This window comes from Petaurus breviceps, unplaced genomic scaffold, assembly GCF_028583685.1.
Source record: "Petaurus breviceps papuanus isolate PSGF00001 unplaced genomic scaffold, PetGlider_PUasm1.0 186, whole genome shotgun sequence".
NCBI lineage: Eukaryota > Metazoa > Chordata > Mammalia > Diprotodontia > Petauridae > Petaurus > Petaurus breviceps.
In genome coordinates, this window is record NW_027185798.1 from 16,760,359 (window position 1) to 16,784,627 (window position 24,269).

A 24,269-nucleotide genomic window follows, 5' to 3' on the forward strand; every position below is an offset into this window, starting at 1 on the left:
TTTAAAAAGCAAGAGTAGCCATTCCTGATCTGAGACAAAGCAAAAGCAAGAATAGACCATCTTGCTAAAAGGTACCATAGTCAATGAAGTAATATCAGTACTAAACACATATATACACCAAGTGGTAGAGCATCCAGATTCTTGAAGGAGAAGTTATGTGAGTTACAGGTTCATGACCAAACAAGAGACAAAGAACATTACAAAATGTAAAATAGATAAATTTGACTATGTTAAATTAAAAAGGTTTTGTCTAAACCAAAATGGATGCATGATTTTCACATAAAGGGTGATCCCACAAGCAGATTAAGAGAGCATGAAACAGTTTATCTGTAAGATTTATGGATAAGGGAAGCATTTAGGATCAAAGAAGATATAGAGAGCATTACACAATGTTCAGTAGATAATTTTGATTATATAAGATTTTAAAAGTTTTTGCACAAATAAAATCAATGCAACCAAAATTATAAGGAAAGCCAAAAACTGGCGGGTGGGGAGGGAAGAGGATGGGATGTGCAACACATATCTCTGATAAAGGCTTCATTTCCAAAATATATAGAAAACTGAGTCAAATTTATAAAAATGCAAATCATTTTCAGTTGATAAATAGTCAAAGGATACAAACAAGCAATTTTCAGACAAAGAAATTAAAGCTATCTAGTTATAGGGGAAAAATATGCTCTGAATCATTATTGATCAAACAAATGCAAATGAAAACAACTCTTAGGTACCACCTCACACCTATCAGATTGGCTAATGTGACAAAAAAAATGAAGTGTTGGCTGTTGGAGGGCATGTGGGAAAACTGGGATACTAATGCGCTGTTGGTAGAGTTGTGAACTGATAGAACCATTCTGGAGAGCAATTTGGACCTATTCCCAAAGGGCTATAAAACTGCATACCCTTTGACCCAGCAATACCAGTGCTAAGAGTTCTATATCCCAAAGACATCCAAAAAAAAGGGGAAAAGGTCTATTTGTACAAAAATATTTATAGCAGCTCTTTTTGTAGTGGCTAAAAATTAAAAATCAAAGGGATATCTATCAGTTAGGGAATGGCTAAACAAGCTGTAGTAAATTATTGTAATGCAATATTATTGTGTTATAAGAAATGACAAATCGGATGATTTCAGAAAAATCTGACTTACATAAACTGATGCATAGTGAAGTGAGCAGAACCAGGAGAACAATGAGTAAGTGTGAATGACTCTGCTGTTCTCGGCAATGCTGTGATCCCAAAGGACAGATGAGGAAGCACACTTCCCACCTCCAGAGATAGTGATTGAATAGAGACTGAAGCGTGCTGTTTTTCTCTTTCATTTTTTCTTTTATTCAAGTCTTCTTGTGCTGTGTGACTAATATGAAGCTGTTTTACATTATTGCCCACATATAATCTCCATCTAGTTGCTTACTGTCTTAGGGAGGGATAGAATTTGGAATTCAACACATTAAATTGCAAAACAAAATAAATTGAATGGTGTCCACCTTCTGGCTGTCACCTGTCAGCTCTTAGGGCCTGCCACTCTGGTTTCCAGCTACCTCCTGAGCATTTCATCATGGCTGAAACACGTCCTCCAATTAGAGTAACATGGATCTAGCATGATCCTACAGAAAAACAGCTTCCAAGACAAATTTTCTGATAACTGTACTGACTCTGGGCCCTTGAGAAAAGCATCTCATTTCACTGCCATTTCTATAATAATGATTATTCCACTTGCCATTTGTTTTCAAATTTCAGCTCTTTCTCATAGACTGTTGTCAGTTAATCCTCAGTTTAGACTTGTGAAATAGGCAGAAGAGATTTGGGTTTATCCCTATTTTAAACATAAGGATTTCTCTACAAGTTTCCTCATTGCAACTCAATTCAGTCATAATCTAGGCTCCTGGAAGCCAGGAGCTTTATCCCTTTCCTGTGTGTGTATCGTGCTCAAGAGTGGATTTTGCTCACAATGGATGTTAACTCCCTTATTTTTTCCTTGTATTCTAGGTAATAGTGGGATGGGTGCATATCATGGAAAACACAGTTTTGACACCTTCTCCCATCACCGATCATGCCTAATAAAGACGTTAAAGATGGAGAGTGCCAACCAGCTCAGGTACCCACCAAATAGCCAGTCCAAGGTGGACTGGGCGAGCTTCTTACTCTTGAAACGCTTCAACAAAGGCAGAGTCGGCCTCTTCTTTCTCGCTTTTCTGGGCATCCTAGTTGCCATAACTATAAAAGTGAGTATTTTTTCCTTGTTATAAAAGCAGAGTTGAAATCTCATTCTTTCCTTTAGATGCTGGTGAATCTCTTATTTTTCTGCCTTTTTAGGGTGGTTTTTTGGTCCACATCTCATGTTTTCTTTTTGGAATCATATTAAGCTTTTAGAGCTTTAAAAAAAATGGGCAGAGGTTAAACTTCTGAGCCTTTTGCTCTTATGTGGATTGAAGGCTCTAAGGATATCATGTGCTGGGTAATTGGTATGTGCAGGATAGATGGAGTAGATCCAAAAGAGAAGGCAGAAGTAGCTGCCCAAGGTGGCGCTTGAAGGAGTCAGGATGCCAGAAAGATAGGAAAAGGCCAGGTTGTGAAGAGCTTTGTATGCCAGATGGAGACATTTCTGTTTGGTCCTAGAGGCAGCAAGGACAACTTAAGTCTGAATGGGAGGGAGGAGTCAGACCCCCACGTTAGGAAAACTGCTTTGGCAGCTGGGGAGAAGAGATCATTAGGTTGCCCTGGTGGGAGTGATGAGGGCCTACAGGGTGGTGGGAGGGTCAGAGAGAGCAGTTCCCAGGGAGTGATGAGGTCGGAAGCCAGACTGCAGAGCATTTAGAAGAGAGTGAAAGGAGAGAGTCAGAGAATTTGACTGAGACACGTGACAGCTGGAGCTTTGTTGTAGTGAGGGCTAAACATGGGAGAGGTGGGGGGAAAAAGAGGGGTGCCAGTGGGGGTTGTCTGCTAAGGGAGGTGGGAGGAGCTGGCTTTGTTGGGAAGTCACCTCATCACACATTGGAAGGAAGGAGCTATTGAACATGATGTCAGGAGAATGGGAGAAAAGAGAAAGCCCTTGGTAAATTACTTTAATTTTGTAGATGGTGAAGTCCTGAGCTGGGCATGGTGGGGGAAGAAGCATCTGAATTGGCTGGACAGATAGTGATCCTATCATCGCCAGTTTTCATTCTGGCCTTTGAAGTAGAGGAGAATTCCCTTTTCAACTGGATAGGATTAGCAGGGGAATTAATGGAAGAGCATAAAATGGCTTGGCAAGTGATTTTGATGAAAGATGCCAGTTTTCTCAAGCATGTGACTGGCTTGGATGTATCTCCCTTTCTCTTTCATTCTCTGTGTGTCTGTCTCTGCCTCTGTCTCCCTCAGTAAAGCTTGATTTAGATCACACTCTTTGTGACACTGGTGGCAGGTGTCAGAAACCTTGCTGGACAGCTGGTCTGTGCTAGTCTGTGAATGTGAGGGCTTGGGGGGAAGGGTGTTTGGAGGGAAGCAGACCAGGTGCCATGTTAGGGCAGGGAGAAGCACGTCTCTGACCCAACTGGTGGCTCTTTCTCTCTCTCTCTCTCTCTCTCTCTCTCTCTCTCTCTCTCTCACTCTTTCTCTCTCTCACTCTCTCTCTGTATGTGAGTGTGCGTGTTTAATTCTGAAAGGGTTTTGACTTCCCTCACCCCATTATACCTTTTTGGGAGTGAGGGATTCAAGTTGCATTTTGAATCATTTGGGTCTTCTCAGAAATACCAAGCTGTGCTGAGGAGAAAGGCCCTGTTGATTTTTCTGGTAATTCACAGACTTCATTGGTCCAATAAACAGTGAGGAACAGCGGATTGCCAAGGGCAGCACTGTCTGTTAAAGAGAGGTAGGCATTCCTTGTTCCTTTTTACTCAGGTGGGGCAGGGAGGGGCCTCCACTTAGCTCTAGACTGATTGCACTGGGGCTTGGCCTGGTATAGACAGATTTCCAACTTAACTACAGTCTAAACGACATAGAAAATAAAAATTAGATTTGTAAAGATGATGTAGAATATGTACACTGCTGTACTACTGGGCAGAGAAGGGATAGCTGCTGGCCTTCCGGTCAGCAGGGTTGTGGGACAGCAGGCTGCAGGGGGGCCCGGGCCCTGTAGCCACTCAGCTTCCTACCCATGAGCCTTTCTGGGAGGATGCATGTACACACAGGAACTGACATCAGTGTTGATTTTTAATTCACACGCACTTTCTTGCCCCCTTTTGAATTGTGCTGTGAGCCTGACTGCAGTTGGGACTGGTCCCTTCAAGTCTCCAGGCAGTGTGTTCATTTGGGAAGCTGCAGTTAGGAAGGCCACAGGGGTGCGTTTGACCATGTAGGAGTGGCTGTTATCCTGTCCTCTTGGCTTTCAGGCCACTTCTGAGTCTCACTAGCCCAGGCTCAGTTTCTCAGTCTCAACAGTAGCTTGTTGGCCACAGGAAGTCTAGAGGAAAGGAGCAGTAAGGGTTCTCATGTGCTTGTGGCCTTCAGACGGGCCTGCACCCACTGCAGCTGCACTGTTGGCAGAAGATATGGCCTGCCTTTGGCCTACTCACTTCTTTCCCACACAAGACATGCAGAGTGGTTTACTGGGAAAAGTCCTGGCCTGAAGGCTGGTGATCTGAGTGCTGGCTCTAGCTCAGCTCCCACCCCACTTTGTGACTCTGAGTGAGTTCTTTTGGTTTCTGGGCTTACATGTTCTTTCTTGTCCCATGAGGGACATACTCCTGATGATCCCTCCCAGGTGTCTCCATGTTAACATCCCATGGTCCATTAGAATCACGAATCATAGGGCTTGCTAAGGGCTGCATTTCCTCTTCTGCAGGGGGGCATTTGTGGTGGTTTCTCACTTTTCCATAATCATTTTTCTAGAGTTCATTTGCACTCGTTTCCGCATGCATTTTGGGGGGTTTCATTTCAGGCCCTCCCTTGTGCTCTGCACAAGAAATGTTAAACCTAGAGAAGGAGGAGAACCGCTGAAGAATCCATCTGTTTGAGCCTTTCTGATTGTAAAAGTGCTCTGCTTTGGGCCTCAAGGGCATGAATTAGGTTTAGTTAGTCCCAGACACACGTTTTGAATTTCTAAAACAAAAAATGCTCATTTTGAAGTTTTTCAGTTGAGAGGGAAAGTGCTGTTTTTCAGTTATTGGTATGGACTGGTTCAGGGAGGCAAAGATCCTGGGGTCACTCTGGCAGCTGACAGGAAACAGCTTTGGGTTTCACTTAAAAACAGAAAACCAGCACATTTTCTAGAGACATCGTGGCCTTATTTGAAAAGTATTTTTAGATCCTCTTGTGAAAGGCACTAGGTGGTAGAATGTCATTGATAATTCCTTGTTTTGAGGTTACTAATGAAGTAGTTTGTGTCCTTATTCAAAACAACAAATTAACCCTCGTCTCTCTTTTCTCTCTACAGTTGCAGTCCTCCTAAAGATGGCTCAGGTTCAACTTGCAAATTGTCTACTAGATTTCTACTTTTGTTACCTGATTTATGAACAAATTGATTCCTGTTAAAAATATTAATATAAAAGTGCAAAGATAATTAACCTTAAAGTAGACTGCTGTTTACTCTCCTAAAAACCTGCCATTTCAGTCCCATCTCCAAACTCTTCTGGAAACAGGGCCATTTGAGGTGAATGTTCCAGATTGAGTTTTTTTTGCATTGAGATTGTTAAAGGAGTGAGGAGAAAGGGATGCTTTAGGTGGGACTCTTTGCTTCCCGTCCTCGTTCTCCCTCCACCCTGCACCCATTCCCAGGCTCTGTTGGAACAGAAGAGGGGACAGGGTGTGGGGAGGGCCTTTGAAAGAGTTCTTCAGTTACTGAGAGCCTCATGGCCCTGAGCCCTTTAGTGTGGAAACTGGTCTTCCTCAGTATAGCTCAGAAGAGAAGCAATCTTAGATCACTGCCTTGTCATTCCACATCATGCTAGGTTAGAGGAGGGCCACAGAATCTCCCCATTTGCTGCAGTCAGGTTTTGAGGGAATCAGAACTGCCCCCAAGAGAGAGGCCCAGAAGGATGCAGGGAGCTTTAAACTTGGCCACAATCAAAGAACTCAGTCCCTAGCCTGTTTGTGAACACAGGTATCCTTTATAAAGTAAATAATTACGTTTTTTTCACAATCAATGTCTTCACAGAGAACAGTTGTCCATAAGGTGTCTCCTGTCATGTTTTGTGTTTCACCTGGGAGTGTAACCCCAGGCTTTTGGCAGCCAGAGTTAATGCATATGTCTTCCCTGAAGCTACCAGGTCCCAAAGAGTGGCACCACTGCTAGTGGAGAAAAGCTTTTATATATCGATCCTGCCCTTATGGAGCCCCTGGTCAAGCTGCTTTTTATGCTGTTAAAAAGCCCCTTCACTCAGATCCAGATCCCCAAGGCTGGTATTTGTGAAGTCATTTGTTTGCCACAAGGACAAACCAAGACAAGTTTAATCTCTATTTTCAAGTTATGGATGCTAAAATGTTCCATATGTTTTAAAGCCAAATTTCCATCTTTAAATAAATTCCAAGTGTAGAATTTGCATTTGGGTAAGTAGGGCACCAAGTCATTTTACTGAAACTGATGCCTTAGACAGAAGGAATGTTCAGGCTGGAGGACACCGTATGGTGGGTGACAGCCCAAGGTAGACATGTTTAATGTTCTAGTGTCCCCGCTCTACCAGACACCATTAATGACCAGCCCAGTCAATGAGGAAAGAGAATTCCAGAAACCAGGAGGATGAAATCTGAATCCCCAGGCGTGAGGGTCAGGAGATGAAAGGAGGCCCAGGGGTCAACAAGAGAATCAAGGAGGAAGAGGGAAACTCCAGACTGCCTCTGCATCTACCAGTATCCCAGGTCGTGTGGACATGCAGGGGTACTAAAGCTGCCAGCCTGCCAGGCTATGCAGCTATGAGCAGGTAATTCAGGATCCCATGGCGCCAGCCTCCATGTAAGCCCTTGCATGCTTAAAAAATTTCAGCCGCCTTTATTGGGGAGTTGTTATTTATCTGCATACATCTTCAGATTTAATAGTAGTCTCAGGGGAGGAATGAAATTTCCCTTGGGGGCTTCCTTCATCGACCACTTTGCTAAGATTGAATTTGTTCAAGCATAGGTGTAATCTGCTAGTAAAGCCTCCTGTACTACAATAATCATTAGCTTGCTTTAGGGAACTGCTTAACTAATGGTGACTTTTGGATAGTTACCTTGCAATGTTAGACATGGACTTTAAGACTGTTCTGACTTAGCCTATCAAAATTATGTATTGCATTTGCCTTTTTGGTGAAACTTAACAGCTGCCTGGTAACTCGTTAAAAATCTTTATTACAATTAATAAAATTGAGTTGAATTTTAAATAGTACTAGATATCTTTGTTTTTTTCCTCTTAGCTGAGAACCTTGGAGGCACAGAGAACGTGACAAGGCTTTGGGTGTCTGTCTCCTAGCTGTGGACTTACGAGACACACCTAACCCAAGTATTCATATTTTCATCAAAGTAAATGGTCGTTGCACGGTAGGGCATGATAGTAATATTTCTGTCATAGGCCAAGAAAATCGGTATCTTTTAAAACTTTCTGTAATGGACATGGAGGACATTGTTTAATTTGTGGTATAAAAGTTCTACACAGCACAGGGTGTTCCAGAAGTCAGCTGTTAAAGCTTAAAGCTCTGCCAAGACCCTTGAGGGTTCTGCATTTGCATTTGTTCTGCTTGTTTGGTGCTTCTAACAGAAGCCTGGGAGGAAATCCTGCAGCAGAGCTGACCTAGAGCTGGGCAGCTTGCTACTTGACCGTGGTCATGTCACATGGCTTCTCTGGGCTTCAGGAGCTCCCTTTGAGTGGGGAGGGGGGAATTGAAATCTTCTAAGCTGCCCTAGATTCTGCTGGAGATACCACTAAAAGATAGCGTCAGTGTTTCATTGTGCCCTCTGTGTTCCAAGACCCAGAATAAAGCTAGGACCTTCAGCAAGCAAGCAAAGTGGACTTAGGCCAACCCTGAAAGGTGGTAGTCTGCAGATGACTGACTAGTTCTTACTGCTATTGGGTTCATCATTGCTGAGGAGAAAAAGATGGTAACAAGCTCCAGAAAATTTCTGATGGACTGTATGATTAGAATACTTCTGAATGTGATTTCCAAAGAGAACATTCCCAAGGCCCACCCTGTACCCCAAGAGGAGAGTTGTATAGAACAAAGCCCCCCGAGTATCCACGGTAGTGTGGCAGGGCCTTCTTGGCCTAAAAGTGTGACCCAGGAGCATGTAAACAGCCTCAGAAAGGCTTTTCAGAGGAAGCCTGACAGCAGAGCGTCTCCCACAGAAACAGTTTCTTTAATCTGGTGTGTTCTGGTACAAAATATTGGCAGTTTGAACCCATTCATACTTGGAAATAGCCTTGACAGTTCTCAGGATTTCAGTTCAAGTTTGTTGAGTACTGCAGATGAGCAGTCCAAGTTTGAGGAAGGAAAGCATCTTCACCCTGACATTCCCTCTGACCATGCAAACCTGCCTGGAGTAGGGCTGTAAGGGGGTTCCCGTGAAGCACTGATGGGCATCAGTGTTTATAAAGAGCTTTTCAATAACTCGGGACACCGCCCTCACTCCTGTTGGCACTGTCCTAGAGCCACTCTTCCAAGATGGCTCCATTTCCAGTAGGGTAAACCTTCATGCTAATGCTTGGTAGTCATAAGCTTGACCATGATCCCTAGAATCAGCACTGTGATAGCCAGCAGAAGAAAAATCCCCCGACGGACAGCCAGCTGCTTTAGTGATGGCGCGTGGCGGGCAGCAGAAAGGGTAGATGTTGCTTCCAGAGGTGGTAAGAGGTCTGCCTGACTCTCGGTTGTTGAGTACCTTGTCAAAATAATTCCAGGGTTGCTGCCTGTAGCCACTGGGAAAATGAACAACCCAAACAGAGGGTCATAAGGGTAAAATGGAAAAAGTATTGAACTGAGAGTGAAAACATCTAGGCTTGAGTCTGAGCTCTTCTGTTTAGAAGCTGTGTGACCTTGGGCAAGTGAATTCACCTCTGAGCATCAATCTCCCCTTCTAAAACATGGGAGAAATGCTAAGTGCAAGGATCTGTGGCTTTATCAGTGTGGTACTTAAATTTTTTTTTTTAAACCAGTGAAAAATTCCTTCTATGCTTTGATGGTGAGTCATTATAACTGAGAAGATGGGATAGCTTGGTGGCCAGCTCTCTGGCTCATGAGCTTCTCCGTGAGAAAGTCAGATGTGCTCCCAAGCTTTCCCACCCGGGTAAGACCCAGGGGAGCTTGCCCTTAGCTGGCATGGTTGTCAAGAGCCCGGAACCACGTCCACCTCTTCATGAACAGTGGAAGGAGGACTTTCCTGGAAGATGGGCATTTTGGGTGGCCATCAGAGGATGTTATTTGCTTTGAAAAGCAAAAGCATCCTACAAATGAAAAGGTTCTGAGTGTCCCAGATTCAGTCAAAAGAGATCATGGATGCCTCCTAGTCCAGCCTGTCTACTTTACAGTTGAGGAAACTAAGGTGCATTGAGGTGAACTGACTTGCCCAAGGTCACAAATAGTAGGATTGTGACTAAGAGTGATTAATGTCTGAACACGGCACTGAAATGGGATTGACATGAAAACACTTGAGGGGCTCTTGTTTTCATCCTTGTGAACAACTCCCTTCACCAAGGAGATCACAGTCCACGTTTGACTTAATAGATGAACTCTAGGGAGTTATTGGAGCTCACAGAGCTTAAAAGATTTACCAAAGGTCCCATTCCTAGTAAGAGGTCACGATCCGAGCCCAGGACTTGCTGACTCCACATCCCACACTTGTATCTACCAAGCCATGGTGCCTCTCTGTATGTACACCTTTAATTTTAAACATGTTGCCATGGAAATTTCTTACTAATTTCCCACCAGTCTTGTGTTGCTATGATTGGTGCTGTCCAAGCTCCCTCGGGAACTTACGGTGTAGGACATAAAATAACGCATGTCCTTTGGGCATTAACAGCTGCCTAAGTGGAACCCAGTTGAATCCTGGTGTAACCTGGGATGCTGTCCAGTGGTTTGTTAGGACAGCACGTGACCACACTCTACCAATCTTCTGTTCATTGCCAGTGGTCCAAGCACTCTGAAACACTCACTGATCCCTATTGTTGAGAGATGCTACTGTACCAGTATGGTCCAAGGAAAGGGCTCTGGGAGACCCTAATGCTGACAGTGTAACGGGAAGGGTTGGGTCATAGACTTGATTCAGTCGGATAGAAATGGCAGGGGAGAAGCAAAATCACTGACCATCCCAAATGCACGCATGCACACGCACAAACAAGCGAATGCACACCGTCAAGGATTAGTGGGCACCCTTGACTGGCAAAGCTGAAAGACACGTTGACATTGCATTCTATTTGAGAATAAGAAGCGGTAACTGTTACCTGAGGAGGAGGAGGCCTCCTTCCCTGGCCCCTGTGCAGGGCTTGTGCTCTGAGACTCTTGTCGCTGAAGGCCAGCACGCTTCTGAGCCTAGAGATGAAAGTGCACCGGGGTCAGTCAGCTAGTGCCCTCCGGCTGCCTCTCCTTCCATTCTGTGACAGTCATAAGAGTGAGTGCCTGTGCTTAGGTTCTTAAATGCTTGTCTTAAAATGTCTGAGACAGATTGTGTAGGTATCATCACCTCGTTTGGATGAGATTAGGAGGCTCAGATTAGATAATGGGCCTATGATTAATATCAAGGTATGTAAGGACCCAGAAGGGGGGAAAGGATGTTCAGGTGGATGGGATTTAGCATTTGGAAAGATGAGTGGGAGCGAAGCTGTCTCTGTCCTCTAGACAGAATTCCTCTTTAACTTTATTTAACAGGTGCCCATCCTTCCTTAAAATTGTCAGAGAAAGCCCATCTCATTTGGTCACTTCTCCCAGTGCTGAGAATCTTGGGATCCTGAATCTAGAACTGGGAAGGTCACCCTGTGCAACTGACTCCCTGAGGCCAGGGACTGGGTCTTCTAATTTGTAGCTCCTCCAAGGACACCCATAGTGCCTGCACATAGTAGGAGCATAGGGGGAGAAAGAGAATTCAATGGAAAGACCAGACTTGTGTCCTAGCTCTATATGACCCTGGATGAGCGACTCAATCTTTGCGGCCTCCATTTCCTCATCTGTAAAGTGAGGTCAGCCTAGGCACTCTCTGAGGCCTTTTCCAGCTTCAACTCAAGGATCCCATGAAATATTTATTGAAATTGCAGTTGCTACTGATTAAAATTTGTAGGATAAAATGAAGATAAAAGAAACTTGGGTATTCAGCAGTTAGCTGGCTTCTGCCAGACTTCCTTATCTAGTTTCATTCCTAATTAATTTAAATTTAACTTAACCACTCTGTTATTAAGTGCCTTCCCTAGTTGGGTCATTCTGCTGGGAACTAGGGGATATGTGGTGTTAGGTAAGATGCAAGAGGCCATTCCTGCCCTTGAGAAACTCACTGGCTAGAAGCAGAACTAGACGCAAGCTCAGGTAACTGACACATGACATTACAAGGTACATCTGTTGGGGGGGGGGGTGCAGAAAAAGTACAAAGTAGCTACGTGAGACTTGAACCTGGAGAATGTGGGGACCAGGGGGACTTTCTGGAAGAGGAGGCAGACCTCCTTTTGGCTGGATTTTAAAGGCTGGAGAGGAATTTCATAGGTGAAAGAGCAGGTGCTCAGGGATCCCAGCAGTGTAGTTGGGTGGGCTGTAGGGGGCATGAAAGGATGCCCATTTGGCAAGCCTAGAAAGGTGCCCGATGACACAGCTTTGAAAGTCAAACAGAGGAAGTTAAGCTTTTCTCAGCAGGCAGACGCAGGGGGAGCCGCTCAAGATTTTTAAGCCAAGGGTGCCTTGGCCAGCTCTATCCATTCCAGGAGCTTAGTCCAGAGGTCACTTGACACACTGGTTAGATGGAATGTGGTGGGTGTCTTGTCTCTACCCCTCCTCCCATGACCAACTCCCCAACCTTCATGCCTCATCCATGCCAGGGGCCACTGTGCTACTGTCTGGGAAAGCAAGTTACGTCCTCCTATTCTATGCATTAGATACTTCACCCAGAACAAGCCAGGAATATTTTCTCATGGAACCTATTCCTCTTATAAAACCAGGTGGAGTCCACTGCCCAAGGAGGCAATTGATCTCTACTCTCTTTGAAATGTAATAGATGGCTTGAGCTAATACTTGGAACGTGACCAGTTTTCTGGAAGGTCCTTGAGGCCCATTTCAGAGGAGGTGGGTAATCCCCTGGGAGAGGACAGACCCTCTTGGCCCTGGGTTGGGAGCCCCATGGGCACTGGAGGCAGTAACCCGCTGCCCAGACAGGCCCACAAAGTCATTGCTCTATTTCTCTTTTCCCCTTCCAAAAACAGAGAGTGCCTATCACATCCTTGTGTTCCTGGCACAATTTGTTCCATCAAAGTGCCGCGCCCCTCCACCTCCCCCCCATTACCTCCTCTGCAGTCAGCTCCCAGTTAATCCTGGCCATGTAGAAGATGAAGGCGATGGTCACCAGGATGACGCAGACCAGCATCCCCAGCCAGAGGCCTGCAAGGGAAACGCTCGTGGGGAGTGGCACTCAGTGGTGCCCTGACCCCTCTCCCTACTTGCTTTATGACACATTTCTCATACCTATGACTCCAATTTTAATCACAAATACCAACATGGCCCCAATTGGGAGACCGATAGCATAATAGCCTATGGCGTTCACAGTAGCCCCAAAGACAAGCTTGCCGGTTCCTCTCAACACTGCACCGCAAACACACTGTTGGGGAAACAAAAGGGAAGGATGGTGGGGTTAGCAAGCTAGAAGGCCCACCTAGTCCCCATTTTACAGGTAAGGAAACTGAGCTTGGGGGGGACTCCCGATCCTTGAATGAAAGGACAGAGCTCAGAGACCATCTAATCCAGTCCCATCATCTTACAGGTGAGGACACCAAGGCCCAGGGAGGTCAAGCCCAAGGTCACACAAGTACTAAATAACGGCTGGAATTTGGACAGCAGTCCTGGTTCTAAATCCAGTAAGCTTCCCACTGCCCCAGGAAAGGCCAAATGAAACCTTAGAATGAGCCCCAGGGAAGTCGTGATAATGAGGGTGACAGGGACAACAACAGGCAGACGTTATAAGGCTCTGCCTAAAACACCTCACTTGAGTCTCACGTCCAACCTGTGGGGTAAATGCTAGAGGTAGGTTTGTACCCATTTCACAGAAGGGAAATTGAAGGAAGAGATCATTTATTTAGTTGAGCTGGTGCTTGGGCCCAGGTTTTCCTGACCTTGAGACAAGCCTTCAGGCTGCTTTCTTGCCCTGGCTCTGTTCATACCCCATAATATGTGGTACCTGACAGACAGGGCATGTAGTACAAAGGAAAGAATGCTAAACTCAGAGGACAGAACTTAGAATCAGCCATAGGACCTGAACTCAGACCCACTTAAGGGGCCCTTCTCCACTTTGGGAAAGTAGAAAAGAGCCCATTGACTAGCTCTGGAACCAGAAGCCTGGAGTTCACATTCTGATTCTGATTAGCTGATACTAGGCAGCTAGATGGCATGGTGTATAGAATGTCAGGACTTGGAATCAGGCAGATCTGAGTTCAAATCCTACCTCAGACACTTACTATCCCTGTGACCCTGGGCCAAGTCACTTCATGTCCCTTAGCCTCAGCTCCCTCATCTGGAAAACTCCTTTCCTCACAGGAGTATCAAATGAGATGGTATGTGTAAAGGGCTTTGTAAACATTAAAATGCTATCAGTGTTAGCTCTTATTATCACAGGATTATTGTGAGGATCAAATGAAATGAGATCTGGAAAGTATTTTGCAAACTTTAGAGTATTTGGTCTCAGTTTCCCCATCTGTCATCATAATGACAGGACTAGACTAGATAAGCTCTAAGGTCCCTCATGATATCATGTCTCTCTTAGAATGGGTTGATTCTTCCCTCAGCCACTGACCAGGATCCCCGGGCAGGGGGCTGGCCCTAGTGTTGAATTATTGGTAGTTTTTGGTAGCCAGGGAGAAGCCATCTGTCCTCCACAGCCCTTGAGGTTCAGGAATCAGGGGGAAGGGGCTTTCTTTTGTCACACACACTTTCTCCTCGTGGCTTGGGGGAACAGCAAGAGGTTGCTAAGCAGGGGTTTGGGTTTGGAAGCTTCCCAATGGAGGCCTTGGACAAAGGGGGAGACATAGGAGAGGGGGGAAGAGGGACATGTGCCTAAGGATGGTTTGGAGAGGGAGGGAGGGAGGGAGGGAAGATGGCCCAGAGCGTAGGAATAAACTTACACAGAGTGACTCAAACAGGTTATAGACAATATACACAGGCATGACCCAGCTCACCAGGGTGCCGACTTCCCTGCAAGACAAACAGGAAAAGATCATTCATCCAGGGCCATCAGACTGTGTGCCCAGCGGCTGGGTTACACCTGCCCTGCCCACTGAGAAGCACTGATGAGCCAGTGTGACATACATCCAGGTGAGACATCCCCATACATACAGACATACACACATGCATATATACATACAGACAGACATGCATATGTCATACATACATAAATATAGGTATGTAGATATAAGTGTATACACATGTGTGTGCATATGTATATATTTATGTGTGTGTTGTGTGTGTACATATATCTATACATATATGTATGATAGATATACACACACATACTTATGTACCTGAGAACTAGCCTTGAGTCAGGAAGACCTAGGATTGGTCCATCTGACATATGCTGGCTTTGTGAACCTGGCCAAATCATCTCACTTTTCAGGAATCTAGGCAACTCTGTAAGACAGAGGTTTTTAACCAGAGCTCCCTGGATAGATATCAAGGGGTCTATGAACAATGAAAACAATGACATCTTTATTTCAATATAATCGGCTTCCTTTGTGTAATCTTATATATTTTGTTTCATATAATTGTAGAATTGTTCTGAGAAAGGGTCAGCGGCTGCCCCAGACTGCTCAAGAGGGTTCAAGGAGCCCTGGTCTAAGACTGGAAATTGTGGGAAAGTTACTAACTTGTACTGGCAAAAGGAGTTTTCCCCACCTAGAATTTATAACAATGAAATCACAGATCCAGGCCTTTTCCCTAATACAGCAGACACTCACTTAGGTGAGAAGATACATCTCTAGTAGACTAGAGTGTCTCCTTCTGTTTCCACTCCAGGGCTGAGCACAGCCCGGGCATTGACCCATGAAAAACATCTAAAAAATACTTGTTAAATGGTTGACACGTGCTCTATCCTCGAGGGAGAATATAATCTTTTTTTTTTTTTTAAAGCAATTGGGGTTAAGTAACTTGCTCAAGGTTACACGGCCAGTTATTTCTGGGTGTGGTGCTAAGTATCTGAGCCCGGATTTGATCCCCAAGTCATCCCGACACTGGGGCCGGTGCTCTTACTCGCTGAGCCACCTGGCTGCCCCTAAGCAATGGGGGTTAAGTAACTTGCTCAAGGTTACACGGCCAGGTGTTTCTGGGTGGGTGCTGAGTGTCTGAGCCCATATTTGATCTCCAGGTCATTCTGACACTGGAGCCGGTGCTCTTACTCGCTGTGCTACCTGGCCGCCCCTGAGAATATAATCTTCTTGAAGGAGAGACTGTCTCATTGTGTTCTTTCCCATTAGAATGTAAGCATCTAGGAGCGGCCAGGTAGCACAGCGAGTAAGAGCACCGGCTCCAGAGTCGGGATGACCTGGAGATCGAATCCGGGCTCAGACACTCAGCACCCACCCAGAAACACCTGGCCGTGTAACCTGGAGCAAGTTACTTAACCCCGATTGCTTTAAAAAAAAAAAAAGAATGTAAGCATCTTGAGGGCAGGAGCCGTATTTTTGTCTTTCTTTGTATTCCCAGTATTTTCCACTTTGCCAGGCACATGGCAAGCACTTGTTGACTGAGTGACTGTAGTAATATCCCCCAAACCTAGCAGGGTCTGGCACACAGAAAACACATACTAAATGTTTTTTCCCTTCCTGACTATATTTATATCCCCCAAACCTAGTAGGGTTTGACGCATAGTAAGTGTGTAATAAATGCTACCTGACTATACATACCCAAAACTTAATAGGATCTGGCACACAGTAAACAATAAGTGCTGGCCTACTGTCTTGTATCCCCAGAGCTCAGCAGTGCCTGGCACTCAACATGGGCTTGTTGAATGTCTGGGGGAAGGATGCCTCCATTCCTGCTCTGAACACCGGCCAATACCTTGAGATGTCAGAGACGAAGAGGCAGCCAGATATGCACATTTAGTGTGCATACGTGAGGAAACCCCAAGGAGCCCTCCCAGGGCTAAATAGGGCCCCACGTGGGGTATTTATGCAGGGGTGCAGGGATATCGATCACCTACTCATCAGTAGTAAAAATCTTTGCCAGGACGTCCTTGAAGATGGCTAGCAGGGAGCCAATGACAAGGAAGATGCCAACTGAAAAGGGAGAGAAGGAAAGTCACATTAGAAACTAGCCTCCTCCAGGGGTGGCTAGGAGGCAGTGCATAGAGCACCCACCCTGGAGTCAGGAAAACCTGAGTTCAAATCTGGCCTCAGACACTTAACACAAAAACTAGCCGTGTGACCTTGGGCAAGTCACTTAACCCCAATCGCCTTGCCTTCCCCCCTCCAAAAAAGAAAAAAGAAATGGGCCCTCTGCAGGCCTCAGACCCCCCCCTTCAGTGCCTGAGGCCTCTGGGACCTTCTTTTCCTTGAGCTAGCTTTCCATCAGGGCACTTGCTATTGCAAAGATATTGAAAAGTGATACCTTGGCTTGTTTGCGACCGGCAAGCTCCTCCAGAACCATTTTCACCGTGCGGCGTTTGCTCCCAAAAGAAGGGAAAGGCAGCTAAAATGCCCCCTCCTCCATGAAGCCTGCCATGATTCTTCTCCCCCTCAAGCACCTATTTGGACCCCTCCTTTGTTCCCATCACCCACTACCCACTGTGGCTCACGGCTCGCAGACTGGGCAGGATGTTATGGGCTGGAGGGCAATAGTTATGGCTAAGCAGCAATCCCTCTAAAAACATCTGGGGATCTGCAAGGACAGTGCAAGGTGACTTACAGAAGGCAGCAGCGCTCGGGCTGCATTCATAGAGCTTGGGAGGGGTCTGAGAGGCCCTCGTCTTACAGACATTGAGACGGAAGTCTGGAGAACAGTCCCTTAGCCACGGGCGTGCAGACATTAAGTGTCAGAAAGGACTGGAACTCAGGCCTTTGGACGGCAGAGCCGCAGTCTCCCGCTGAGCCAGTCTATGGGCATCTCTGGTCCCAGTGGAGGCGCCGTGCTGGGTTGGAAAGGATCCCAGATGGCGGAGCACCAGGGATTTCACTGCTTGTGGTCTTGAGCAAGCCACGACCTCCAGGGACTTCCCTCTCTTCGTTTGGGAAGTGCCAGAGCTGGAAGGACCTTGGGAGGCCATGGAGCCCAACTGCCTTTCTTCACAAATGTGGATACTTGGGCCTAGATTAGCTAAGTGGTCACTTAGTGTCACACAGACTAGGCACTGACCTAGAAGAACTCAGAGATGTCTTTCCATTTGAAATCTTATGATCCCTTATTAGACTGTAAACTCCTTGAGGGCATTTTTGCCTTTGTAAGCATAGTGCCTAGTACAGCTCCTGGCTTGGAGAAAGGGCTGAATGCCTAGGCAGGCCCGGGTAGTTCCTTGAATGCTCCCTAAATTCTGGATTGGTGGGAGGGGAGCTCCTGGCATTGGGTAAATAAAGGGACTGTGTTATTGAAGAGCTCAGAGCTGTGATTACCAAACCCAGTACTTGAGGCAAATTCAGATGAGTGCAGGAAGGGGGCAGCATGTGTCTGTGAGTGTGTGTGTGTGTGCATGTGTGTGTCTGTCTGTGTGCGTGTGTGTGCATGTGTGTGTCTGTGTACGTGCACGCGTGTGTGTCTGAGTGTGTGCATGTGTGTGTCTGTGTGTGTGTGTGCATGTGTGTGTGTGCTTCCAAGGACACTTCAGTTACTGGTGGAGGGAGATGATTCTCCGTTCTAGAGTGCAATCCTATCTTCTCTGGGGTTGGCAAACATAGGTCTCAGAGGGGACAAGATCCTAGAGATTTCGGCCTGAGCAGGTGGAGGCAAGCCCCAGAGGGAATGGCTACCACAGGCAAGAAGTGTAGGCTCTACTGCCCTCCCTCCCATCGGTCCCTGCCCCTTCCCATTGACGGGCAGCCAGAGTCAGAATCCCAGGTGTGCTTGTGGTTACAGCTCTGAGAGGGATGCCTGGGAAGGATGATGTGTTATCTCTCTGGATGAGCTTTACATGGTGAACCAGTAACAGGAGAGGGAGAAGGACTCTGAGGAAATGGAATAGATATAAGATGTGGATATTTTGATGGTGAAAAGCAAGAGGGCCATTTTGGTAAGGTCCAGAGCGTATGTTGCCTCTTGGGGGAAGAGGGGCAGGTATTGTAGTATAGACTTGGGCCTTGGTTTCCTCATCTGTAAAATAAGGGATTTTGACTTGATGGCTTCTAAGGTCCTTCCTAACTCAATTCCTGTGACCATATGACCTCCCTGGGTCTTAGTTTCCTCATACGTTTGCTGTTTGCAAAGGTTTCATGGAGCATCTTAGCTACCTTTCCCTCCCTTTGGGAACAAACAGGAAGGGTTCGTATGATCCTCTGAGGTCTCGTCCACCTTTCTTTTATCAAAGGAGCCCATGAACACTGGTGTCCTGGAGGAGTGGGAGGCAAGTGTTCTTAAATAAACTGACTTCCTGAAGTTGTCCAGCAGGGGCCCTGGTGGAGAAGCAGGGTACTACTACATAGGGGATAGAGTGGCACCTCCAGAGACAGAACTGGGTTGAGTTTCATTTTGGACACATAATGTATTTGTAGTCCTGGGCAAGTCCCTTAACCTCTCAATGCTTCAGGTAACCCTCTGAGAAAGACTAGAAGCTACAGAGCCGTGACTTATTGATTGGCCTTTGTATAGGGAGTTCCCTACACCAATGAAATCACAAATTCTGATTTGCCCCCAAAAGAGACCTTGTGGGAGGGAAGAATTCCCCATAAATTGGGAGCAGAGTGACAGGATTGGATCTGGGGCATAGGGGGAAACAGCCGTTGTTACAATAACCCCAAATCCATCCTGGAACATGGGGAGGGTAAAGTCCCTGTCCTATTAGGAAGCACTTGGCTAAGTCTACACAAAGTATCTACCCAGTGATGATTGAGAAGATCCATCCTGCCCCGTGGTCCAGACGCAAACGCTGGGAGTAGACTGGAGAGAGCCCATTTACATACCTGTGCACAGCACCCCGGTGGCAGCAGATCTCTTAGCTGCATGGATGTCCCCGGCACCTAATGCATTCCCCACTCTGACACACACAGCAGAGCCAAATCCAAGAGGAATCTGGAATCAATGAGGTGAAGGTGAAATCAAAAGTGTCTGTGTCTCCCCCCTTTTCATCGCAGGGGTACTTATGGGCATGGACCATTACATAAAATGTGGCTCAACTGCTCTCCCCCCTTTCTTTTTTCTTCTGTTATAGTGGCTGGGGGAGGGGAGTGATAAGTTTGGAAATGAAGGTGATATTAAAACAGAAGTTATAAATAAAAACAAATCAAAGCAAAAATATCTGTTTCTGTGAGCATGTGTGTCTTTAGGAAGACACACAAAACAGTAAAATTTTTACCATGCTTTTTCCCCCTGGGAAAGGCTTTGTCTTTTAGCTAAAGAATTGATAACAAGGAGAAGATCCAGGATGTGGACAAAACAGCCAGGTGAAAAGGCAAGTGTAGCTGTAGGAGGGAAAAGAGATGCTGGGAAGGAGCTAGGAGGGCAGTTGTTGGTTGATTGTCTAATCAGCTTCAAGAATGGTGATTGACGTCAACCTAGAGAGAGGTTCCTGATAGAATGCTCCAGGGACCTGTCCATGTTGCTGTTCTATAGAACATTCCCCCTCACCCCACCCCCCCATGAATGGATAAAGGTATATGGCTTGGTTATCAAGTGTATGGATGACAGAAAGCTAGGAGAGAGGAGAGAGAGAGAGAGCAGTGGGAGAGAGACAGACAGAAACAGAGACAGAAAGACAGAGTCTGAGAAACAGAAATAGAGAGACAGAGAGAGAAAGGGAGAGGAAGGGGCTTCTGTGGACATGGTCTGCTAGTTCCTGATCTCATGCCCTAATGGAAAAATTTACTTCTACCTTAAAATGATCAATAAATACCAAGCTTGTAAATTCACCCATCACTGTTAGCCTTGGAAATACACTAAATTTAATTATAAGTAAGCTAATATTTTAGCCAATTTGAGCAGAGATTTAAACTGAAAAAGAATGTGGCATGGATTCTTAACCCCTTTTAAAAGGTCCTGGACCCCTTTGGTAGGATGACCAAGCCTATGGGACCCTTCTCAAAACAATATTCTTAAATGCATAAAATAGAACACAAAGGAAACCGATTCTTTTGAAGTAGTTATAGAAATATCTTTTAAACAAATTCACATTGCTCTAAAGACAGATGGGATTGGGGACTTTATAATCAAGCTTCCTCTTGAGAACAAAGCCTAGAATAACCCATTTATACTCTCTGGGCCTCAGTTTCCTCTTCTATAAAAGGAAGGGTTGGACCAGACAGTCTTGGAAGGGTTTTCCTGCTCTAAGTCCTCTGATCCTAAGGTCCCCAAGAATAGCCAACAGGAGCCAGACTGGGAAAGTTTACAAGGAGAAGGGGGGATGATTTGGGAGGTTTGCACTCACCATGTACGCAACAGTTGACACCTCATAAATGATGGACTGGGCAGACAGTTCCACCACACTGAGCAGACCTAGGAGAAAACATAATGTTGAAGAACAGAGACGGTGCCAGACCTCTGCCACGTGTACCAGATAGAGGCCAGCTACCCCTCGGAAGAGGGGCAAGGAAGGGGAAAATGTGCTAAAATCTCAATAAGTGGGAGGAGTTCTGGGCCTGGAGTCAGGAAGACCCGAATTCAAATTCTGACTTACTCGCTGAGACCCTAGGCAAGTCCCTTAACCTCTTCTTCAGTTTCCTTATCTATAAAAGGGGGATAACAGCACCTACCTCCCAGGGCTGTTGTGAGGACCGAATGAGACCATATTTGTAAAGTATTTTGCAAATGTTAAAGGGACAGCTTCTTAGTGGCTCTTATCCTGTGATCCTATAACACTTCCCCAGGAAGCCCATCTTACTCAGGGACAGCTCTCATGAGGACATTTGCCCTGACATCAAGACAAGCTCTGGCTCTTCCTAACACCCACTCTGTGTTCCTGGTTCAGCTCTCTGGGGACCAGCAGAACAAAGCTAATCTCTCTGTCACCTGGCAGCCCTCCAAATAGATGAAAACAGCTCTCCTGCCCTTCCTCCAGTTCCTCCAAGGACTATGAATGGCAAAGTCTTACCTATGAGGAGACTCCCGATCTCATAGGCCCACCACTCGACACATATCATGAGCATGCCCGGAATGGCCAGAGACAAGAAGGTTTCCCACTCCTCTAGGCACTGGAGGGACCAACCTGGGAAGAGAAAGGCGGGCAGGAGGCTGGAGTGATATCATGCAACATAGCCAGACTGGGCCTCTGTCTTCTTCTGGAGTCCCCCTTCCTGTCCCCTGCCTCCAATATCAGCCAGAGCCAGTGGTTTAAATCCATTGGCCCAAAGCTGCTCAACGTAGGGCCCCAGGAGGTCCAACCTGGGAGCTCCTGAACAGTCTCAGCAAAGCCAGCCTTACATGAAAGTAGCTAAGATGATTAAAGGGCCTCAGAAGAAGCAATATGGCACAATGGAAAGCGCCAGGGCCATTGGATCCAGAATTGGGAGTGGAGGTTAGGGGCAGATCCCATAACTGAGGCAAGTGCAGTTAAGACAATGGAAGGGCTAAGGAATGCTCGTGTCCCGTGCACATATGGCTGAGGTAGGTGAGACAGGGATCATGGGTGTTGAGGAGGCTAAATAACTGGGAAGTCATGGTAATGGGTCACAGGATCACAGATTTAGAGTAGGAAGGGAGTTTGGAGGTCAATGAGTCCTTAGTTGACAGATGAGGAAACTGAAGCACAGAGAGGCCAGACAAAGCCAAAATCACAATCTGGTATCTGAGGTAGGACTTGAACCCAGGCCTTCCTTCAAGGTCATCACTTATCTTCTACAACTATGAACTCAATTCTGAAACTGCTAGGGACGAGATGAAGTGACCTGGGGGACCTGGATGGCAACAGCAAGGGTCTGGACAGGGGCTCAGTGGTAAGAGTCAGGATGTCAGGCAGCTTACGGGTTCCTTCCCCCTCTCCTGACCCAAGTCTCAGCCTTGGCCTTCCCCCATTCATATGCTCCTCTAATCACTCTTTCTGCTGAACCCTCTGAAATCTGCCTTAGTGGTCCATTGGGAATATGGTGGGATTTGGAGTCAGAAGCCCTGAGTTTGGATCCCAGATCTGTTGTCTCCTACCTGTGCGACCACAGGCAAGTTATTTTCTGTCTCTCTCAGTCTGTTTCCTCAGATGTAAAGTGAAGGTATTGGAGTAGATGACTTCTAACTCTAAGTCTATGAACTTGGAAGGAGAGATGATTGCTGAGTAACGGTGACAGAGGGATGGTCTGGAAGTGAGGGGGTGCCAGCTCCTCTTCTTGGCCTTATCCTTGGAGGGGGGTGCCAAGAGCTGATGAGAAAGCTGGCATGGAAGGATCAGAGCCTTATAGATCTAGAAAGAGTAAAAGTCAAAGGGGAGATTTGAATCTAGGTTTTCTGACTCTAGAATCAGGGCTCTTCCTACTGGAATGCTCTCTTCTCTAGAAATAGAAGAGAAAGAGAGCTAGGGTGAGAGAATCCTAGATTTGAAGGTGAAAAGGGCCTTAAAGACCATCTAGTCCAACACCCATTTTACAGATGAGGAAGTGATTTGCCCAAGAGTGAATGGCAGAACTTGGATTCTCACTCAGGTTCTCTGAATCCAGTGCTCTGCCCATTGCTCCATAAAAGAATAGGGCTCTAGTAGGTGCCATAGAAATGGTGGGCAGAGGGGGGCAGTAACAGGAAAGGGCCAAGTCCAGTTTGCTATTGGAAAGTAAGAGTGGCCAATTGCTACCATCCATGGGGCTAGTGACCAGCTCTGCTGTGGATCCCTGCTGCCCCACCCCCAGCAGATCCCACAGTGTCCCAGGCATCCCGTGGGGTGGACCTCAGACCAGGTGACTCATCTGGGACCATTCCCCTTTCCTGCTGGGAGACTCCTGACAGTACTAGCTGGGTCACAGTCTGGGGACCAGAGCAGCAATGCAGACAGTGCTGATGTGGGAAAGGACACAGGATAGCAGTAAAGCCCTCCAGGGAAGAAATTATGCTTCTTTAGAGGTTACTGCCTGGGGCACAGCCTCAGTTGACCTAGTCTGCTTCCAGCTTTGGCAGGGTCTCAGCCTTGTAGGGACACAGAGGCCACTGCCGAATTTGAGGATTTTTCCCTCCGGCTCCCACCAGAGTTAGGAGATCTGAGTTCTGGTACCATTTTTGCCACTAGCTTATTGGGACCTTGGCCAAGTCATTTTTAACCTCTTTTAACCTTTTTAACCATTTTTATTCTCAGGCTTCTCATCTGTAAGATGGGAAGAATAACTCTAATCAGTGGTCCCCTCACTGTACTATTGTGGAGATTAAATGAGGAGGAAAGTTCTGGAATGTTGAAAGGGCCTAATGCCTCATTAAGAGGCACTGGTACAGGGAAAACATTGGCTATAGAATCAAAGGATCTGGGGTCAATACCTGCCTCTGACGCTTGCTACCTGGGTGACCTTGGTCCTCAGTTTCCTCATCTGGAAAATGAAAGAGTTCTTCCAGCTCTAGACCTGTGTCCTCATATCCAGACACACTTCATGTCTCTTCAGCTAAAAAGCCATGTGCTGTGGGTTTAGCTAGCATGTTACACCCCCCCCCCCGAGGGATTGGGGGTGAACAGAGACACCTGGATGGGTGTGGTCAGAAAGAGAGAGAACGCTGTACCTCCCCACGTCTCCAGGTAGAGTTTTCTCACCACAACATACAGGAAAAGGATGACGACCTGGATGTACTGGGCAATGGTGTTGGCCAAAGCAGAGCCCCTGGAAAAGAAGGTCCCAGGTGGGGAAGGCTTCCTCGGAACCCTTTGTCTCTGCTCTCTGCCCCTCTCCTATCGGTTTGTATACACGTATACCTTCCCACCTCGGTAGATGCTGAAACCAATCATGATAATGTTAAAAGTCATAGCAGCAGTGGTTGTGGTAGTGATAGTCATAGCAATAATAGTAGTAACAGTATAGTAGTAGTGGTGGTGGTAGCAGTAGTAGTAATGATGATAATAGT

General features: G+C 46.4%; 2 protein-coding genes across 7 annotated transcripts in view; one reads left to right on the forward strand and one right to left on the reverse strand.

Annotated features, from left to right (window-relative positions):
• The window catches only part of ALDH3A2 (aldehyde dehydrogenase 3 family member A2), a 52,343-nt gene extending 45,015 nt beyond the window's left edge, over window positions 1–7,328 (forward strand). For 4 of the 6 annotated variants that reach the window (XM_069089611.1, XM_069089612.1, XM_069089613.1 and 1 more), the window contains 3 exons: window positions 1,984–2,219; window positions 3,721–3,844; window positions 5,408–7,328. In XM_069089611.1, coding sequence (XP_068945712.1) covers window positions 1,984–2,219; window positions 3,721–3,801 — 317 coding nt within the window. In that variant the 3' untranslated portion in view covers window positions 3,802–3,844; window positions 5,408–7,328. The remainder of the gene's footprint in view (window positions 1–1,983; window positions 2,220–3,720; window positions 3,845–5,407) is intronic. The other 2 variants (XR_011168635.1, XM_069089615.1) reach the window with 2 other exon arrangements.
• A 951-nt stretch (window positions 7,329–8,279) lies between these two features.
• Window positions 8,280–24,269, reverse strand: part of SLC47A2 (solute carrier family 47 member 2) — a 33,675-nt gene continuing 17,685 nt past the window's right edge. Inside the window, exons 8-17 of the mRNA XM_069089610.1 lie at window positions 23,931–24,028; window positions 21,340–21,453; window positions 20,677–20,744; window positions 19,217–19,325; window positions 16,312–16,387; window positions 14,243–14,312; window positions 12,594–12,726; window positions 12,415–12,509; window positions 10,379–10,466; window positions 8,280–8,857 (exon numbers count right to left, since the gene is read on the reverse strand). Of these exons, the coding sequence (XP_068945711.1) occupies window positions 8,637–8,857; window positions 10,379–10,466; window positions 12,415–12,509; window positions 12,594–12,726; window positions 14,243–14,312; window positions 16,312–16,387; window positions 19,217–19,325; window positions 20,677–20,744; window positions 21,340–21,453; window positions 23,931–24,028 (1,072 nt within the window). The 3' untranslated portion in view covers window positions 8,280–8,636. The remainder of the gene's footprint in view (window positions 8,858–10,378; window positions 10,467–12,414; window positions 12,510–12,593; window positions 12,727–14,242; window positions 14,313–16,311; window positions 16,388–19,216; window positions 19,326–20,676; window positions 20,745–21,339; window positions 21,454–23,930; window positions 24,029–24,269) is intronic.